The following is a 19398-nucleotide window of genomic DNA, read 5'->3' as shown; positions in this document are numbered from 1 at the left end:
CGTGATTGAGTATTACCCGCAATCAGCTGACTGAGATCAGAGAATAATGTAAACCAGAGACACGGTGGACCGCTGTCAGGTTGAACAAAAAGAGAAAACTCACTGAAGCTGCTGTCAGAATAAAAATACAAAATGAAGCTGCTGTTCATGTACTTATTTGTTGTCCTTGCTTGGACATCCCACGCTCTTGTTCGGTAAGGTATAATTGCTAGATGTGGTATAGTTTAGTAAAATATTGACAGAAGTTACCCCGTAATATTTTACAAGACGTTCATGCTATTACGTTCGTGTTACATGATTATACAATTGGCGCTGAAACAAGTAACCTGTACACGCAAACCTATTTACTAGTTTCAGTAGCATCAATAGCCTATTTATTAGTACAGTAGTGATAATAATTGAATTAGCTACCTAGCATCTGCAAATGTACAACCTTTCTAACTGTTTTAGAAACTGTATGCTTCTCATAAAACATCTTAAATTGAATCATGACTTGCATTACTCAGTAAGTGCTCCTGCTGATAGGTATGGCTTTTCTGGTTTTCTCTACTGGAATTCCGTATCCCATGTGAGTTGATTGTACTGTAAACCACTCTGCAGTCATTGTTACTAAATAAATATGGTGTATGGACTGCATTTACATAGCGCTTTTATCCAAAGCGCTTTACAATTAATGCCTCTCATTCACCCATTCATATTGTTTTGAAAGTTGTATTTAAAAGTGACTGGGTTTACTCCAAAATATGACATTTTTTCTGTTGAAAGTCATCCGATCTCAGTTGCATTGCCTAAGTCACATTAGGTGTCAAAGAACCAGAGATTTAGTGGGCAAATACAAATACATAAGGTAAGCCTTATGTTAAACGGTCAGCTCCTTAACATTTACTGTTGTTTGTGGTTTTAGTATTTGGTCTTATTTGTTTCTCACTACTTAATAATACAGCTTTTGTATGTTTTGTGATGAATGTGGTATTTCTTTAAGCCTTACAGTACTTTATATATGGCATTATCTATATTTAGGATAATTTGGTGTCTCATCCCACTGTGCTAGGGCAGAGATGGCTTTCCTAGCAAGAGAGAGTAAGGGAGATGCTTTGAAAGGATCACATGACTGGAAACTGTCTGTCTGCCTGTAGAATTCCTCTGACGAAATTCCGCTCTATCCGACGAACCCTGACGGACTCAGGAAGAAGCGCAGAGGACCTGCTGATGGGGGATGAGGCCCTGAAGTACAACCTGGGGTTCCCCTCCAGCAATGCCCCTACTCCAGAGACCCTAAAGAACTACCTTGATGTGAGAATGCCCCTGTGCCCCAATGCCCTCACCCTCAGGATAGATCACAGCCAGTGTATCACCCTCTGCCCCACATTCGTCTGCCATGGACACTTTACATACCCCATATTTTAACAGAGCAGTTCACTATGCTTTTGAGAACAGTTCATTATGCTAATAATATAGATTCTAGCACTTCTTGTTTACCCTGTCTAGTTTAAATAGTGATGCCCTCTATAAGAGTGATAGCCCTCCTTTTGACCGCAATTTGTGTTATGTGATTGGTAAACAGTTCTGGATAATAGTTCTGGAGCTATTACACAAAGCTGGATTAATGAGTTAGCCAGACAACTATACTGAGTAAAACCTGGCCCACCCAAATGTAGAATAAGGCCTGAAGCAAAAAGAACTTGTCCAGGTTTTACTCTGTGCAGTTATTCAGCTAACACGGTAATCCTGCTGTGTGAAACAGACCCCAGGTCTGTTAAAGTACATTGTGTTTTAAGGCATACTCAGATGAACACAACATCTTAGTAATGATGAGCTTTTTATCCACCTGATACTGCAGATTGTGTCTCAGTGTAGTCATTGACAGCAGATCCTCTCGTGCCCTGACTTTGCTTGTTTTTTAGGCCTGAAAGGCATGTGTGATCCAATCTTTGTCTTTTGTAGAGAGCCCCAGAACAGAACAGAGGTTTGCCATGTGACAGGTGACTCATCAAATGCCTGTTTTGTAAGCCACTTTATCCCAACCACCTGACGCATGGCTGTTACTGCAATTGAGAACATAGGGGTTGTGTCCACTGTATTAAAACAACAACAAACCAAAACATTTATTCGAGGGGCATTCTCTCAGGGTGTGGTAGTGATTTTTTTGACCTGATGGTTATTTTTTGTTGTTATTGTCTATACTGTTTGTCAGACTTATTGTCTATACTGTATGTCAGTTTTTTTTGACAATGTGAATTTTTCCTCATATGTTAATTAAGCATATATTAAGGCAATGGGATTTTTTTCTTTTGTAATTCTGGTAAACAGAGTGTACCATTGACATAGTGCCCTACTTTCATACCGTGTCACGCTGGAAGTCTAGCACAGGGAGTTCTCAAACCCTGTTTCTCTGGAGCAGACTGTGCTTTAACAAGATAAAGATCTTGTGCTGGGAAATGTAGGGAGATTAGCAGGGGAAGGAGCATAGCAAACAAGGATACGAAAGTGTACTGCTCTTGGCTCGGAGTATGACCTGGTTTTTTCTGCTTCTTCTTCTTCTGATTTTATTCTGCTTCATCTTCTGTTTTTGCTTCTTCGTCTTTGTAAAACTCATTCTGAAATTTGTGAGCAGTGTAGCATGACTGCTGGGTCAGTGAGAATCAAGGCTTGCTTTTTTCTTTAACTGAAAAAAAACTTGAATCTCTGGTCTCGTCAGATGGCATCAGCATAGATAGTTTAATTCTTGGCCAGATCCAGTGTATGTGACTTGGAGAAAGAGCAGAGGGGCATTATGGGTACAATAGTCAGAAGCATTCCAAGTGCACAAGAGGCATCCAACCTATGGTTCACTGGACTGAAACAAAACACCAGGTGCGTGATTAAGGACAGAGGTTAAAAGCTTTCACTGCACTCAGTGTGGCAGGGGAGGAAGGTATTCGTATGGTGTCTGGAAAGGTAGAGAATGGATTCCTGATACATTGTTGGCTCCAGCAAGTTTTATCTGACTTTTTATTTTATGTCAGTGGTGGAGTTATATTACATTAATCATTATTTTGCAGAGTGACTTTAAAAAGTGGACAGTTAGCTTCTATCACTCTCTCCAATTGGGGGCCTACCTTCATGAAATCATGATTCATCAGAAGAAGTAAAGGACCATTGGTGTATTAGCAAATAACATCCCTGGGACTTGAGTAGACTTATATCATATCAAAGTCTGAACCTGAACTGGCCCATAGTACCATAAGGTTATGAGTCTGACAAGTCAGGCTAAATTCTAAGTAAGAATCCTAAGTAAGGATGTTCCTGAAGTAACGTATGAACGCCGGGTTGATGTCATGTTGGGGGCAATGTCTCTTTGTGAATTGATGCTGACTTTTGGGGGTAATGTGTGTTTTCCCATAGGCTCAGTATTATGGGGAGATAGGCCTGGGCACTCCTGCCCAGACCTTCACAGTGGTGTTTGATACAGGATCGTCCAACCTTTGGGTCCCCTCTGTCCACTGCTCTCTGACAGACATTGCCTGCAGTAAGCCCCACCTGACTGTACTGAGGAACTCTACTACTTGAATAGCACCCCATATGTGCACTTGACTAAACGTAGGGATTGCATCACATCGATACCATTTCAAAATAGTCTGTGCTCAGTTCAGCTCTCTGAAGTTTTTTTCAAGTGGAAAGGCTGCAGAGATAACTAATTGTGGCATTGCTGCTAACTTGACTATCAATTAGAATGCGAAGAGAGTTGTAAATGTACGTTAATTCATAAACACTGTCAATAATGTTTATTGTGGGTTTTTAAATCTGGTTTCTTTCTTGCAGTGCTGCACCATAAATACAACTCTGCCAAGTCCAGCACATATGTGAAGAACGGCACAGCCTTTTCCATTCAGTATGGGTCTGGCAGCCTGTCTGGCTTCCTAAGCCAGGACACATGTAAGGTATGTCAGTGAGAACTCTGTACGAGACTCCTGAGAAGACAATCCGACAAACACCAAGAGCCAAGAAACCTTATGTTCTTGCAATACCTCAGTGAGGCAGATGGAAGACATTACAGTTATTCCTTAAAATGTCATTGAAGATTCATGGGTGAAGATATTACTCAGATTTGTGAGAGCAACTTGCCCCTATCTCTCTTGTCAGATAGGAGATTTGTCTGTGGATAGGCAAGTGTTTGGTGAGGCCACCAAGCAGCCGGGTGTGGTCTTCATCGCTGCAAAGTTTGACGGCATCCTGGGAATGGCCTACCCCAGAATCTCTGTGGATGGGGTGGCACCTGTCTTTGACAATATCATGCGACAAAAGAAGGTGGAAAAGAATGTCTTCTCCTTCTACCTGAACAGGTGAGAAGTATGCTGACCTGTGGCTTACTAAACAAGGAGCATTTGAGTTAATGGGAGACAGGGGTTAAAATTTCCAAAAATGTCCTTATTGCTCCATTTTTGTGTGACAGGAACCCAGACACACAGCCCGGAGGGGAGCTTATTCTGGGAGGGACCGACCCCACATACTACAGCGGGGATTTCCATTACCTGAGCCTCAGCAGGCAGGCCTACTGGCAGATACACATGGACAAGTGAGTCTTCAGTATGCATTATTGGTTCAGTAACTCTTGACTCAGTGCTTCTGATTCAGTGACTCAGTGTGTGATTCAGTGGCTCAGTAACTCTTGACTCAGTGGCTCAGTTCTTCTGAATCAGTAGCTCAGTGCTTCTGATTCAGTGGCTCAGTGACTCTTGACTTAGTGACTCAGTGACGCGGTGCTTCTGATTCAGTGGCTCAGTGACTCTTGACTTAGTGACTCAGTGACTCGGTGCTTCTGATTCAGTGGCTCAGTGACTCTTGACTTAGTGACTCAGTGACTCGGTGCTTCTGATTCAGTGGCTCAGTGGTGGGCCTGGAAATGCGGCAGTGGTTTGGGCACTGGACTCTGAAAAAAAGTGCCAGATGACTAAATAATGCCTGGGGCGCACCCTGGGCTGAAAGGCACAGGTCTTGAGGGAGAGATGAGTGCATTAAATGCCCAACTCATGAGTTTTGTTTGCGCAATTAGGTCTGGATTGGGAATAACCGTAGCAATTATTCCATTCATCCGGAACACCCAGTAGACCCTGTTAGTGCTCTATCGATTTCTCCCTGTGATGGAGTTTCAGAAATGGAGTGATGAAATCTAAGTGGAGATTTCAGCCAAAGGGCATGCCAGGTGCCTTTGGCCTCATGGCAGAGATGCTTTAACACAGCAAGCAGGCCTGTCACAGAGGCCTTTTGTCTTCCTGCATCTAACCTGAACTCCAATTCTCCTCCGAAAGCTACCAAGCTCTTGGCAGGCATCTGCAGTGTAACTGCTGAGCAGCGCAGCGGTCTCAAGAGCGCCTGAGATACCAGATACTATAAAAGCAATGGCAGAGTGCAGGAGGGCATGTCTGTAGGCTGTATTCCCAGTTAATGTGCGGTTAATGCGCTCATTCAGGCACCATAGGCAGTAGGATGCACAAAGCAATGCACTCACACATCAAGTCATCACCCCAAAGCTGCAAGGAGGAAATGTGTATTATAGGGCTGTTGCATTACCACAGAACAATACGTGTTGCATTACATTTTGGAATGAGTGACTTACGAAGGCATGCAGATAAAGGTTCATTTCATTACATATATTACATTAGTGGAATTTCACACTCTTATCCAGAGCGACGTACAGTTGATTAGACTAAGCAGGAGACAATCCTCCCCTGGAGCAATGCAGGGTTAAGGGCCTTGCTCAAGGGCCCAACGGCTGTGCGGATCTTATTGTGGCTACACCGGGAATCGAACCGCCGACCTTGCATGTCCCAGTCCTGCACCTTAACCACTACGCTACAGGCCGCCCTGGTTCAGGCAGCGAGTGTAGACGATGTACAGCAGCGTACGACGGACGGGGCTTGTGCTCTGTGGATTGGCAGGGTGAGCGTGGGGGGGCAGCTCGGCCTGTGCAAGGCGGGCTGTGAAGGCATTGTGGACACCGGCACGTCCCTCATCACCGGGCCCTCCGCCGAGGTCAGGGCCCTGCAGAAAGCCATCGGAGCCGTTCCCCTGATCCAGGGAGAGGTACGGGACCCCCTCCGCCCACTTTCATACTCACTGTTCCACACATTCTCAATTGAGTACACGTTTACAAATGCAGAAACAAATAAATATTATTCTGATATTCATATAATAGAGCCGTTGGCCACAAACAAGAGCCCTTTGTTGCTTAACGGTGGCATGGCATACAGTAGGTGAAGCTAACCTAGCTGAGCAATTTGAAGTGGTCATTGCCCCGTCGTCAGGAATTTTAAAATCAGTCATATCTCGGTGTGATGCATTTTGGTGGCGCTGCCCACTCTGCATTGTGACTGCTCTTTCTGTCTGTGTTTCAGTACATGGTGGACTGTAAGAAAGTGCCGTCTCTCCCTGTCATCGCCTTCACCCTGGGGGGAAGGGCCTACACCCTCACAGGGGAGCAGTACATTGTGAAGGTGAGCCACATGTTAGACGTAAGCAGGCTTATCGAGTCTTCTGTGTTGTTTCCCAGCCTTGTGAATGCTGACATCGTTATTCCACTCATGTTTCAGAAGGTATAGCATGGCTTATCCAGCAACCGCATGACTCCCTGTAGCACAACTACCATGATCTAAAAGCGCTGCACGATCTGTTTCTCTTTTAACTTGATAGGGTTTTACAAAGTTCGCCAAATCAATGAACCAGCCCAATTGAACATAATGAAACTTCAGTAAATGAAACCACAAATGAACAGAATTAAACCAATGTGGGGCCCCACCATTTTACGCAAACCTCATCTCTGTCTGGCAGGAGAGCCAGGGTGGTAAGACCATCTGCCTGAGCGGATTCATGGGGCTGGATGTTCCTGCCCCAGCCGGGCCGCTGTGGATTCTGGGAGATGTGTTCATCGGGCAGTACTACACAGTGTTCGACCGTGACAACAACCGGGTGGGCTTTGCCAAGGCCAAGTAGGCTCCCTGGCAAGGATGGGGAGCAAAAAATATAGAAATTGCACAACTACAGGATGACTGTTGCTCTGAAATATTGGTGGTACTAAGACTCTGTAGAGCTTTAATGCACTGTACTTCTGTGTCCTTACAGAAAATAATTTTTCAGTAATGTGTGAAGTGATGAAAATATTCAAAATGAAAGAGTGCTGGTGAAGGACTCTTGTTTCTGTATTCCATTCAGATTGGGTTTTTAGTATGTTTCTGTGTTCTATGTTTATTGTATTGTTCTTTTATCTTATATTGAAAACTAAAAATAAACATATTTCAAAGGTTTTCATTTGCATTTTGAAGAATCTTCCTCTGTTACTGACTATGTATGTTGAGATAACTGAATAAAATAAAAACTAATTTAAAAACTTGTATTGTACTGTATGATGAGATTGTATTGATGGCTATTGATTTGTTTTGGTGTCAGTGTCTCTCGTTTTGGTAAAGATTCATAGTGACTCTACGGCTGCCACATAGGCTGCAGGCTTCCTTGGATTCAGGATGGTAACCTGCATCCATCCATTATCTTAATCCACTTATCCTGAACAGGGTCGCAGGGGGGCTGGAGCCTATCCCAGCATACATTGGGCAAAGGCAGGAATACATCCTGGACAGGACGCCAGTCCATCGCAGGGCACACACACCATTCACTCACACACTCATACCCACGGGCAATTTAGTCTCTCCAATCAGCCTAACCTGCATGACACGGGGAGAACATGCAAACTCCACACAGAGAGACCCCGGCCGACCGGGATTCGAACCCAAGACCTCCTTGCTGTGAGGTGCCAGTGCTACCCACTGCCGCCCAGGATGGTAACCTGCAGAAATAATTTCATATAATTAAAAATAATGTAATTAATTAATTAAAAATAAATGATGGGACAGACATTGTGATTTTCTTAAATCAAAATTTTTTATTATTCTTCTTTGAAAAGTTAAATATTTCACTTTTACATCCAGAATGTATCCAGGTATAAAAAACAAGGTAAGCTCTATAATCACTCCTTTACTTGTGTAAATATGCTAAGTTACTTGCAGCATAATCAGTACAAATAAAAGACCATTATTTACAAAAGTTGAGCTTGTGTTACTTAATGTGTACTTAGCAATGCGCTGACCTAACGTCCCTTTTACATTTTTGTTCTAATCTAATAACATGAATAAACAGGTATGTAGTTACATCACTTCCTTCTTGTGTTAGTAATGTGCATTTCAATATGTTCTATGAGTAAGTTACTAAATAGATACAGGTGTCCAAAAAGAATGTTGAAGTAGTTCTGGGTACTTGCAGGTAAACTTAACATTTTGTCATTATAATTAGAACTGAAAATGTGTGAATATTGAATATTTAAAAAAAGCGAAATCATGACATATGAAACCATAACGCTGAATTTGAGAGATAGAAACACAAAAATGTCACATTGGTGTCAGGTGTACCATAAAGTGGTGGTTTTGATGAGGTTTTTCTCTCAAGAACTGAACCCTTCGCACCCTAGCCTTATAGGTATTCTCTCTTCCCCTCTCTGACCCCAGCCTGTGTTTCCGGGTCGCTGTTTTTCCCGGGGTCCTGGAACCGCACTGCGGCATTGTCGCCCGTTTTGGCGTCGGTGAAAAACACCTTTGGGGAGGGGAGGGGCGAGGCGAGGGGCGAGATGTCGCCTCCTTCGTCTCCTCCGTCGGGGGTGATCAGAACCTCCTCTTTGGCGCTGGGGTGGAGGTCCTCCTTGAACCAGACGCTCTTGCTGCCGTCCTCGCTCTTCCTCTCCTTGGCGAGGATGGGGCGCACCGAGCGGTCGGACGTGACGGGGGAGTCGTCGGGGTACGGGGCCGGGGGGGGAGGGGGCGGGGGCGGGGGATACGTGTCTTTGGGGGGTGTCTCTTTAGCCCTGGGCTCTCGCTCAGCGGGGAACCTCAGGTCCGGCTCCGGCGCGGGTTTGGACCCCACGCTGCCGGCGTTGCCCACAGGCTCGGACTGCGCACTCGGACAGGGGTCCCCCTCATTTTGGAAGCCGTCGTTGGTGTAATGTGTCTCTTCCTTTGGACTGCCGGACCCCTGGGCAAGCTGCAGGCATGGAACAAACCACTCAATGCTCAGGGGGGACGGACATCAGTTTGCTACAGGATGTTTTATTTGCACACAAATATTGGTGTAAATATAAATATCATGTAATTCAGCCCAAATTCTCCTTTCATATAGAAAAAAGGATGTCAGAATAAACAATAGGAGCTGAACTGCAATTTATCATTTTACAGTTTAATTTAGCACAAACCTTTGGCCCAAATGACTTATAAATGTGCATTTGACTATAAATGTGCATTTGACCTGTAAGGAAGCACCAGGAGAGCTGTAGCTACACTGTAGAAAGCACAGAGAACTCACAGAGCTGCAGAGGAGGCTGCCCTCGGTGAGTTTGTGCCAGTCCGCATTGCCCTTCTTCATGTGGAAGACGAGCAGGCAGATCAGCACAAGGCACAGCACCACCATGGCTGCCAGGCTCGCACCGAGAGCCGCCATGTCCTCCGCCCGGTACTTCCCTGGCCCGAGAGCTCCCTCTGTGCCCGTTCACAAAGCCAGTGTTATGATCGGGTAGCCACAGAGAATAAAACAGCAAACTCCAAATGGCCTTACAGGCAGATATTACCCACTTCATGAGGTGCACACTCACCAGGCAACACGTGGACAGTGAGCTCTGAGAAAGCTGTCTCTCCACTGGAATCATCCACTGCGACTAGTACCTGGACAGAAACAGCATGATTTTAATTTGATTTTATTAAATTCATTTTTAAACATTCTTAAAGCTTGTGCATTTCAATAAGAAGAAAAAGTCCACTTACTTTTGCAGGCATTATACCTTGGGGCAGCAGTTTCTTCAGAAGAACAAATCCCTCAGCCGTCGTGGTGAAATCGCTGCTGTCATCAAATGTGTACCTTACATCAGGATTCAGGCCCTGCAGATCATTATACAGATCACCCTCAAACCCAGGGGTTAGCGTAAATTGAGGAGAATGCTCTTGTTAGTGATGTGATTCAATAGCATGGAAGCCACCGGTGCCATGGAAACAGACATCCTTACGTTAGCATAATCGGCGTCCTTGGCCCAGACCCGGAGGGGGCGGTTGGAGGTCCTGTCGGCCAGCAGCATGCTCCCCAGGGCCGCGTCACAGGAGGTGTACCCCTCATACCGCTCCCTCTCGAACCGCGGGAAGTACTTGCTCTTCTTCATCACTTCAAAGGTGACTGTCGTCGTGGCAAACTGGTCGTTGTTGGTAACTTGCGAAGCCTGGTTTGTGAAAGGAATATATTTAGCATCGCAGAAAAGCAGCAACATTTCTGCTAAGATTGAACAGAGGCTTTGGGCATTGGCTGACATGGTAAAACACTGTACATATGTACTTCAACAGACACTCCAAATCTACTAACTGGGTGGGTGGGGGGGGGGGGTGGAAGGTGGTTCAGGAGGAAGTCGGTTTAAGCATGTTTAACATTGTACCATTTAGAGGTCAGTTTCACTTCTGTTTGCCATAATATTCATTGTGAAAGGCTTTTTGTGAAAGGCTGACATTTCTGCATACGACTGTATGTTCTGAGAGGAAAAGATAACTATCTCTACCAAAACTGTTAAGATAATTGGGCCCTCTACGTTTGCAGCTTTGAGCATGGTCATGTCTCCAGTGTTCTCATTAACATGAAATATTCCAGCTTCATTTCCTGGAAGAGACAAATACAAGACAGCACAAGATTAAATAACAGATTACAACCTGAAAACCAATTCACCTGTGTATCACTATACAGTAAAAGGTTACATTGAAAGCTGCTGTGAACTTTTAATTGCAACTGAAAACTCATCCAGGAGCAGAAGGGGAAGAACATCTTTATTTTTTATTTTTACCTTTAACAATCTTATAGCTGATTTGTTCATCTCTGTCTTTGTCCCCATCAACAGCAGACAAGGGGCCTGGTTCCAGTAGTAAATCACCATCCTACAGAGAGAAACTCAAAGTATTGCTTCTATGTGTATAACGTGAAAAACCTTAAACCTTTAATACTGTACATAATACAAGTACAGTATTATGCAAGAGAGAGGATATGTGAGTTTGTAAACAAGAACATACAGCAGGTCGTGGAGGGCACAGGGCCTGGCTACACCTCGCTACACTTTATCACAGATTTTTGCAGTTTTGGGAACATTTTTACCTCTTTCTCAGTTAAGTTGACCTTTCCCTTGTATCCAGAACTGAGGCAGATTTTGGCTGTGCCGACAGTTGACTCTGTACAGGGTTGGAACCAGGGGGGGCGGTTGTCGATGTCCCGGATGTTGACAGTAATGGTTGTGGTGGCGGTGTAGGAGGGCTCCTCAGTCTGTGTGGTCGTGGGTGTGTCCTACAGAAATGAAAGCGTGAAAAGCCATAATTCAGATCAGAATCAAGTGGTGAGCACTCTGGTGCAAAATGGCTGCCTTGCATTACACAGGGGGGTGCCACACATTACTGTAAAGTGTATTCAGTATGAGAAAAATGCTATACAAATGCAAGGCATTATTATTATTATTACTATTATTATTATTATTATTATTATTATTATTATTATTATTATTATTATTATTATTATTATTATGGGTGTGCACACAGTGGAGAATACAAGCATCACTGGTCTCATGGGAGAATACTGTGTATTCAAACCTCAAAAATATAACCTATGGTAAATTAGATAAATTATGCAGACCATATTTAACCCAAGCTCATCATTAGGATGTGGCATACTTATGAGCAGCACAGTACCTGAGCATATAAGATAAGGGTCAGGGTTTGGATGTCATCATAATCAGCCACCTTTTCCACAAGGATATTTGGGTTGTTCACAGTTTGTATTTTGAAATATCCACCCTGTGAAAATGAGTGGAGAAATTCTGTCACTTTTTTTTATACATCAAATAAAATATAGTATCTCTTGTGGGTGTCCCTGATTTGTGTATCTCACCGTAGCTGGCTCAAGATGGTAATAGATTGGACCTGTATCTCGGTCTGTGGCTTCAATCCTTCCAATACTGGTGTCTTCTGGGGTCAACTGCATGTGAGAGAAGCATTAATAGTTTTCCTACAGAAAATGCATACAACACTCTAGAGATAAAAAATAGGTATTTATTAATTTATAGCTACTACCATTGTTTTTTCAGAAGCATGTTACAATAGTGCTTGCTGATACATTATAGTAGTATAGTGTTGCCGTTGTCATTGTAACAGTGGACATGAAATTATAGGTCCAGTATAGCTCAATCATAGCTTTCATGTTTGGTCATGTAAATACTCATCCTGAGACATAGTGAAGGTCTGGATTCAATCAGCATTTCATTTTCATCATAAAATCATGAAAATGTAAATGCACTTGTGACATTTTTAAATTTAGCACATTATTCTTTCTTGTGATTGTTTTGCAAGCACAAATTTGTCCTATCTGAAGAAAAATAAGTTACACTTAATAGAGAAGCTGACCTCATCAACGTTCAAAGTGTACTGTCTTTGTGCAAACCCAGGAGGGTTGTCATTCACGTTTTCAACCAGTATGGTCACTGGCAAGAGTGTCTGCAATGAGGAAAAGGGGATGTTACTGCATGCCACGATTAGACATATCAAACAACGTCAGCAAACTGAGAGCCAAAATAAATAATATCATGAAAAATAAATCACTTAGATGGTGCTGTTTGCCATATGGACACAATTAATCATTGATCACAGAGTCACTATTCCTCTCCTATCCCTCAGCCATTGACCTTGCCGTACTTACTAACATAATATCAGCAGGATTTTTCATGTTATGAATTGTCAATTACAGTTTTGTACAATCACTTTGATGATAATCTCACAAGCTTGTGCTCAATTTTCAAAACCTTAGACACAACACTCAAAATGGTGAGCACTTGTAACACAGCCTGTTGGCCTGTTCAAAACATGCACTGTGCATTTATATCTTTGCAGAAATTTCCCAACTCACTGGTTCAAGTAACTAATTTATTGTGAAATGCTATAGGAACATTTGTTTAGATCACCCACACACAAGATGCCTATAGCTTCACGGTTTAGTTGTTTTTACAATGCTTAAATATTGCAGTTGGAAATACTTGATACATGTTTCAATATGATTATTTTTGTGGTTCTAAATAAAGTGAATAGTGGTATCAGTAGGAGAGAGTGGAATCATTAAACAAAATCTGAATACTGTAAAAAATGTAATTACAACATACTGTGGGTTTGTTCCCAGTTTTTTTACAATTGCAAACAAGCATTTTTTGATGCAGAGTTTACTTAGAACATTTCACACAGTTCACATGAGCACTGTATGTTGACCAAACTGAATGTTTTTTTTTTCATTGCTTTCACCAAGAAATCTGGCCATAAACCACCATAAACTATACAGTCCAATTTGCAAATCACTGACAGAAAATAGTACTGTACTGTACTGTACTGTAATGCCACTGTCTTTTCCTTTGAGACATGTTTGCAGTGGTTTGGTAGTTTTGATACATTTTGTGAATTGAATAAACTGTAGTGCCAAGCTGCATGTTGGTGCAGAGAGTTATATGAAGAGTTTTGAAAACGTGAATTGTTAGCAAATTGTAAAAAAAACTGTAATCATAACTTATAAAGTTATAGGTACAAAGTGGAAAAGAATGTAGTGACTGCAGTGAAGGACAATGTCCTCTACCAGGACAAACCCCCACGTCTAAGACGAGAAACAAGGCCACCTCTCTAAAGGAGTATTGTTGTCTGTCATCCCATTGACCACCTCCTCCACCTCCTCTTCCTCCTCCTCTCACTGCTTGATCTCTATTCTAACATGGATCATCTGACTGCTCCATGTTGTTGCTATGCGGTTGCAGACGGATACACATCCTTACTCCTACTCTATCACTATTCCATTACTCTTACCACTGTGAAAAATAATCATCAGTCCCTTGAGCACCAGCACAAACTTACAAGCTGCCTTTGTCAAAAAGTCTGTACATCCCTGTGACAAAGGATGGTGATGAAATCTTACATTCAATCATAATTTCGTAAATATTATCCTGTTTCAAAGTAATTGGTGTCAATTCACTTATTTATCTTAAAACATTCATGATCCAAACATGGAATGTTGTTACAAGTAATCCGTTTCCATAAACCTATGCTTTACTATCGTTTTGAGTATTTCATTTTCAAATGCGTTAAGTTGTCCCATTGTGAGCAAGTGATTTGGTACAGTGAACAAATGGTTTTTGGTTTATGTGTATTGTATCCAAGCAATTGAAGTGTTTGAAAAAAGTTTTGAAAAATGGATTTTGATTATCCGTTTTGAGTTTTGTGTCTACAGTTATGAAAAAAGACCTGAAGGTTCTGAAATTATTATTACAAGTAATAAAAATAAAAATAAACTGTAACATACATATACAGTAGTGTATGTATAGTCTAACAGTTTGGAAGTGGCCACAAACAGATCTCAACAAAAAATCTATATGTAAGAAGAATTCTACTTACAGATGGAAAGCCAGTTTTGTCACATTGAACATGAGCTGTGAGATCACCTTCATTTTTCAGAGTCTGAAGATAAATACAAACATATATCAGAAGTATATTTACCTAATGAACAGACAGCATTTTACTTACAATATTTCTTATGTATGTAACCATTTAGAATTAAAAAATGCATAGCCGGAACACAATAAACACATCCAAAGAAAATCCAAAACATCACTCAAATTCCCTAATGCCTGGAGCCATCATGATTTCATGTTTAAACACATAACAAAAGTAATCATACAAATAAATAATTAGGTAACATTTTACAATAAGGTAATATTAATTGGCAATTAACTAACTAGTTGTTAATTATCTAACTACTGAAATATTCAGCTTTGATTATGTATTTGTACATCATGAATACATTAAATTAAATTAGTTCATGCCAATTAATATTGGAATGAGAAAACCAATTAATGTATATGTTATAGCTTAACTATTTGTACATTTATCCTATGGTTTGCTAATGTATAATTATTCATTTAATTAATACATTAATTAGGAGTTAAGAAATACATTTACCAATGAAAAGTGAATTTCATGCTTAATTAATGCATTTGTAAAAAAAAAATTTCACATTACCAACTACATTAGGTAATGGCAATTCATGTAACCCTATTGTAAAGTTGTATTGTATGCCAGAGTGGTGTTATCCCTCAAACAATCAAGTAAATCAAGAAATTTTACCATACCTCAAAGTCCGGTATTTTCATCAACATTAAACTTGTGCCATGAAGTCCGAACGTATTATCAGGATTATCTGTCAGAATGAGCGTCACACCATCTATAGTATTGATTGTGATTATAGGTATGTCAATTGTGTGGTTCTCTTTAATTGTTACTGGGTCTGGAGGCACTGAACAGACTGTTGGGAAAAACATAATATTATAAAGTCATAAAGCACAATTTTTTATATTCCAAGGAATCTGTTAAACTTTGGCTCAGAGTTGCCTATTACATGGCAAAAGCAGAAAGGCATTCAAAATGGAGTCTTGTGCACAGGGCCAATTATTCTGATAAATTAAATCAAAGTCATACATTTGAATACAATTGTACACAATGTATTTTAATGTAAGAAAATAAAAAGCTAATGCGGTGACATAAAATTCGATTTTTCCCGTACAGGGCCTCCTATTAACCCTGTGGAGGGAGCAAAGTATGGTGTCACCATTTATTGGTAAATCAGGAAAATAAAAATGCTATTTATTTGCTTGCTATTGGTCTATAATATATTATTTTCATGCACAGTATGCCACCCAGAGTAATGCTAACACTCAGTGGGGGTTTAGTCATCCTCTTTCAGTGAAGCGATAGAGCTGAAACCGTGGACACCAGCTTTGCAAGATACAATACATCCTCAGCCAAATCACAACCATTTACTCAATTACGCATTTACTCAAGAAATACTCACGTTGCTGAGCTGGGCAGGTTCTGAGAAGTACGAAGACCGGCAGAAGGTGGAGGATAGCATTGAAAGAAAAACTGTTTTTATATTTTAGCTCCATGGCCCACTTTTCAGATCCACGCAGTTGAAACATGGGAGATAAGGAGTGCTTGGTACCAGCTGGTACTGTTCAACATAAAGCGTTCTCTGTTGCTGCCTGGCTGACACTGAAGATGACTCCAGTCCCACTGTTTGTCCCTTAGAATTCACAGGGTTTTCTGGAAAGAAGGATTTCTCACTCTAGCAGAAATGTGTGTCTATTTTAGAGACTCTATCTGACGGTAGCCCCATGTTTCACTGAGAACAGAGAGTGTGGTAGTCATGGGAGAACATACTTGAGGGTCTTAATTTTTCTTTTCTACCAGTACATTATGGGTGATTTTATAATGATCACATGACGAGAAAGGTGCAATGCAAAAAAGAAGCTTTTTTTATCTTGAGCTTGTGACTGTCAGCACAATTTATCAAATCCATGTAAAGGGATATTAAAAGGCTAATCTGAGAGCACACATTCCAGCATCAACTCCATAATTATATTTCATACAGTCTTCATTAAGGCAGAATTGTACTGTATTTTGATGTCGAATGCTTTTGAATTCATGCATTCTTTTTTGGGATACTCTTGGACCTAAGTACCCCATGTCCCTGGAATTGTAAAAGTGCACTACGCATTGCAAATCATACTGGAGAAGTCATGATGTGATTTAAATGAGGCTGATTGCAGTATATATATGTTCACTATGTTTCAGTTTTTCATAAAAATTGTTATATAGTAATAGTCGAGTAATTGTTTTTCCTCGTAGTAAAGGCTTCTTTAATTTATATTAGTCCTTTAAAAAGTTACTTTAAGCAGGTCCTAGCTATGCAGTTAACATGCCATGAACACTCCAACACTTGTATTGTCCAATGAAACACTTTATTCAAAACAAAACAAAAAAATATATGTATATATATTTTGCACACCAACAACAAACCTTCATGGTTTCACTTGAAAACAACGTGCTTGGGCCATTCCCACCGGAAATACAGATTCAATTGTAATTACAAAAGTGAAAGACACTATATCATACTATATTACTGTTTAAATAGTATGTTTATACATTATATGATAAATTACAAAACTCACAAGAGAAGCTCTGAAAAGTCAAATAGACCTCCTCCAGCAGTGTAATGTATTCGTATCTTCAAATAAATTATACAAAGTGCATTTACATACAAGTAAATTTGACTTGGTTTTATTATGATATTGATAAAATATTTATTCATGAATAGAATGAGATGCATCATAAAGAAGCCAAATAGTGGTCAACAGAAGTCAATAGAATAGAAGTCACTCAGTGAAAAGAGATGATTGCATTTATTCTTTATTATTTTCTCACACGGTCTGTTGGGAGTTTACTCAGTCTGCTTTTGGTATGGGGAGCGGAGGTTGTTTCTCTGATTGCAGGGTTGTCAGGAGGATCTGGACTACAAGTCGGGATTCCACTGGTATACACTGGGACACATGTACTGCTTCAGCATCTGATTGACGTCCCCGCCCAGTGAGCTGTGTAGGGAGAAACAGGGGCACATTTTGGCAGGATGTAGAGACCATGCACCACCATGCAGAGGCCTTTAAGCATTATGCCACAGAACCCCATAGAAGTTTCAGCAGCTGAGCTCGACAGTAAGTCAACATTGTTCTTGCTTCATCATTATACAGCTTAACAGACACGTACACTCAGTGTGAACTTTATTAGGTATTTATTCGACTTTTTGGCGCATTGTGTGTTCAGAGATGCTCTTCTGCATACCACTGTTGTAATGTGTGGATTGTCAGCTTTGACCAGCTCCTGACCCGTATCTGCATGATTATATTCATTGCACTGCTGTACGCGATTGGCTGATTAGACTGCATGAATAAGTAGGTGTTCCTAGTAAAGTGCTCAGTGATTGTATATATCATATAGGAATGTTACCTTAAAGCATTATATTAAATGATTATATTAGTTGTAGAGAGTAGGACATGGGTAGGCATGGGTTAGGCCCAGTGTGAGGGGATGGTTATGGGTGGAAGTCTGATGTGGCTTTGGCTCTACCTTTTTTTAACGTGCTGCATCCGGCGCAGGAAGGAGCAGAGGGCGTTGAGCTTGGCCATGGATTGCAGGTGCTCGGCGTACATGTTGGAGAACTCAATGTCTCCTAGCTGTCTCGTCTGCACTCTGGGTCCTTCAGACAGACTGGGGAGACAAGCATAGTGTTTGTGTTAATGATTATTTGAAAAAATATCATACATTATAAGAGCTGATGTAGTTAACTTCCAGTCTAGGGTGGGCATGCCAACCTTGGTCTGTCATCGAGGAGGTCTTCCGCATAGTTTCTTGCAACCAGAGAATTTAACTGGCTTCTCCTCATGAGCCCTTCCACATCTTCCTGGCTCCTGTAGTAAAATTGTATTTCAGATTATAACATGTGGATTGTATGTTAAATGTCTCATCTTGCAATTTGAATAAACTCTCACAGATGGAATTCAGGTAATCAAGTTTTACATTTAAATATCAAAATCTTGGACAAGAAGATGGATGGAAGAAAGTAATGTTGTTAGGAAGGAAGACACTATGAAATCACATGAAAGCTTCAAGGTTGGAAAATGAGCAATAATTCCGGTGCATAGAAGAGAAGGAGAAGCCATGCACGGGAGAGAGATTACTCTTTAGAGCACTAAAGAAATATGTAGGTGCGGTCCTAACTGAGAGCCTTGGGGTACTCCAGCCGAGACAAGGTAAGGAGTAGAGACGGGGCAAAAAAAAAAAAAGCAAGTGTTAAAAAAAGGACTCAGCTTTATACTGAATGAATGATATGACAAGATTCACAGCCATAAAAGGAACCAGTGACAAATGCAGAAGAACATATAACAGCAGACCACAGAAGAGAAGACACTGAGGTTGAGTATATGTGTTGCGTTGTGCCTGTGCAGCTGAGTGTTTGAACACAAATCTACCTCTCCAACACAGGAAGCGCTGTCGTGTGCTGGAAGAGAATGTTCACAAGCAGTAGGAGCTGACCCAAGCTGATGAGACAGGCCATAATGTAAACCTAGAAGAAGAATTTTCATGTTTCAGACCCATTTTCAATAATGTGAAATATTTGCATTTTAAATGAAGTAATGTCACAAGAAATTTGGTAACCAATGAATGGTAAGTTTTTTAACTAGGACTTTAGTTTTGTGAATGAACAAGCAATTCCAGATGTGAGCCTATCATGCCTGGCTGCAGAGAACAAGCGACGTCTCATCCAGTGAGATCCTCAACAGCTCTATTCAGCATGAGTAGGAGGCACTCTAAATAAAAGCCAGGCTTTAGAGTAACAAAGACACTACTCACCCCACGTAGCAGAAGCTTGGCTCAGCTCAGGAGAATCCGCAGC

At 41.3% G+C, this 19398-nt stretch overlaps 2 protein-coding genes across 2 annotated transcripts; one reads left to right on the top strand and one right to left on the bottom strand.

Moving 5' to 3' along the window:
- Positions 1–43: 43 nt before the first annotated feature.
- Positions 44–7363, top strand: LOC133130208 (cathepsin D-like). The gene is made up of 9 exons (XM_061244598.1): positions 44–194; positions 1137–1293; positions 3385–3508; positions 3802–3920; positions 4123–4322; positions 4433–4555; positions 5919–6063; positions 6375–6473; positions 6808–7363. Exons 1-9 carry the CDS (start codon positions 133–135, stop codon positions 6967–6969), a joined length of 1191 nt encoding a protein of 396 aa, XP_061100582.1. The 5' UTR covers positions 44–132; the 3' UTR covers positions 6970–7363.
- Positions 7364–7892: 529 nt separating this feature from the next.
- Positions 7893–16165, bottom strand: LOC133131432 (cadherin-related family member 5-like). Its single transcript, XM_061246799.1, has 14 exons — positions 15961–16165; positions 15242–15414; positions 14508–14570; positions 12489–12578; positions 11977–12063; positions 11778–11882; positions 11194–11379; positions 10889–10979; positions 10610–10707; positions 10073–10279; positions 9834–9947; positions 9665–9734; positions 9379–9551; positions 7893–9060 (listed from the first exon to the last, which is right to left on the bottom strand). The coding sequence occupies exons 1-14, from the start codon at positions 16085–16087 to the stop codon at positions 8497–8499; spliced, it is 2148 nt and encodes a 715-aa protein (XP_061102783.1). The 5' UTR covers positions 16088–16165; the 3' UTR covers positions 7893–8496.
- Positions 16166–19398: the final 3233 nt, after the last annotated feature.

The sequence above is a fragment of the Conger conger genome, chromosome 6, assembly GCF_963514075.1.
Source record: "Conger conger chromosome 6, fConCon1.1, whole genome shotgun sequence".
NCBI classification, from domain to species: domain Eukaryota; kingdom Metazoa; phylum Chordata; class Actinopteri; order Anguilliformes; family Congridae; genus Conger; species Conger conger.
The sequence above is the reverse complement of the archived record's forward strand: the minus strand, read 5'-3'. Positions and strand labels throughout refer to the sequence as shown.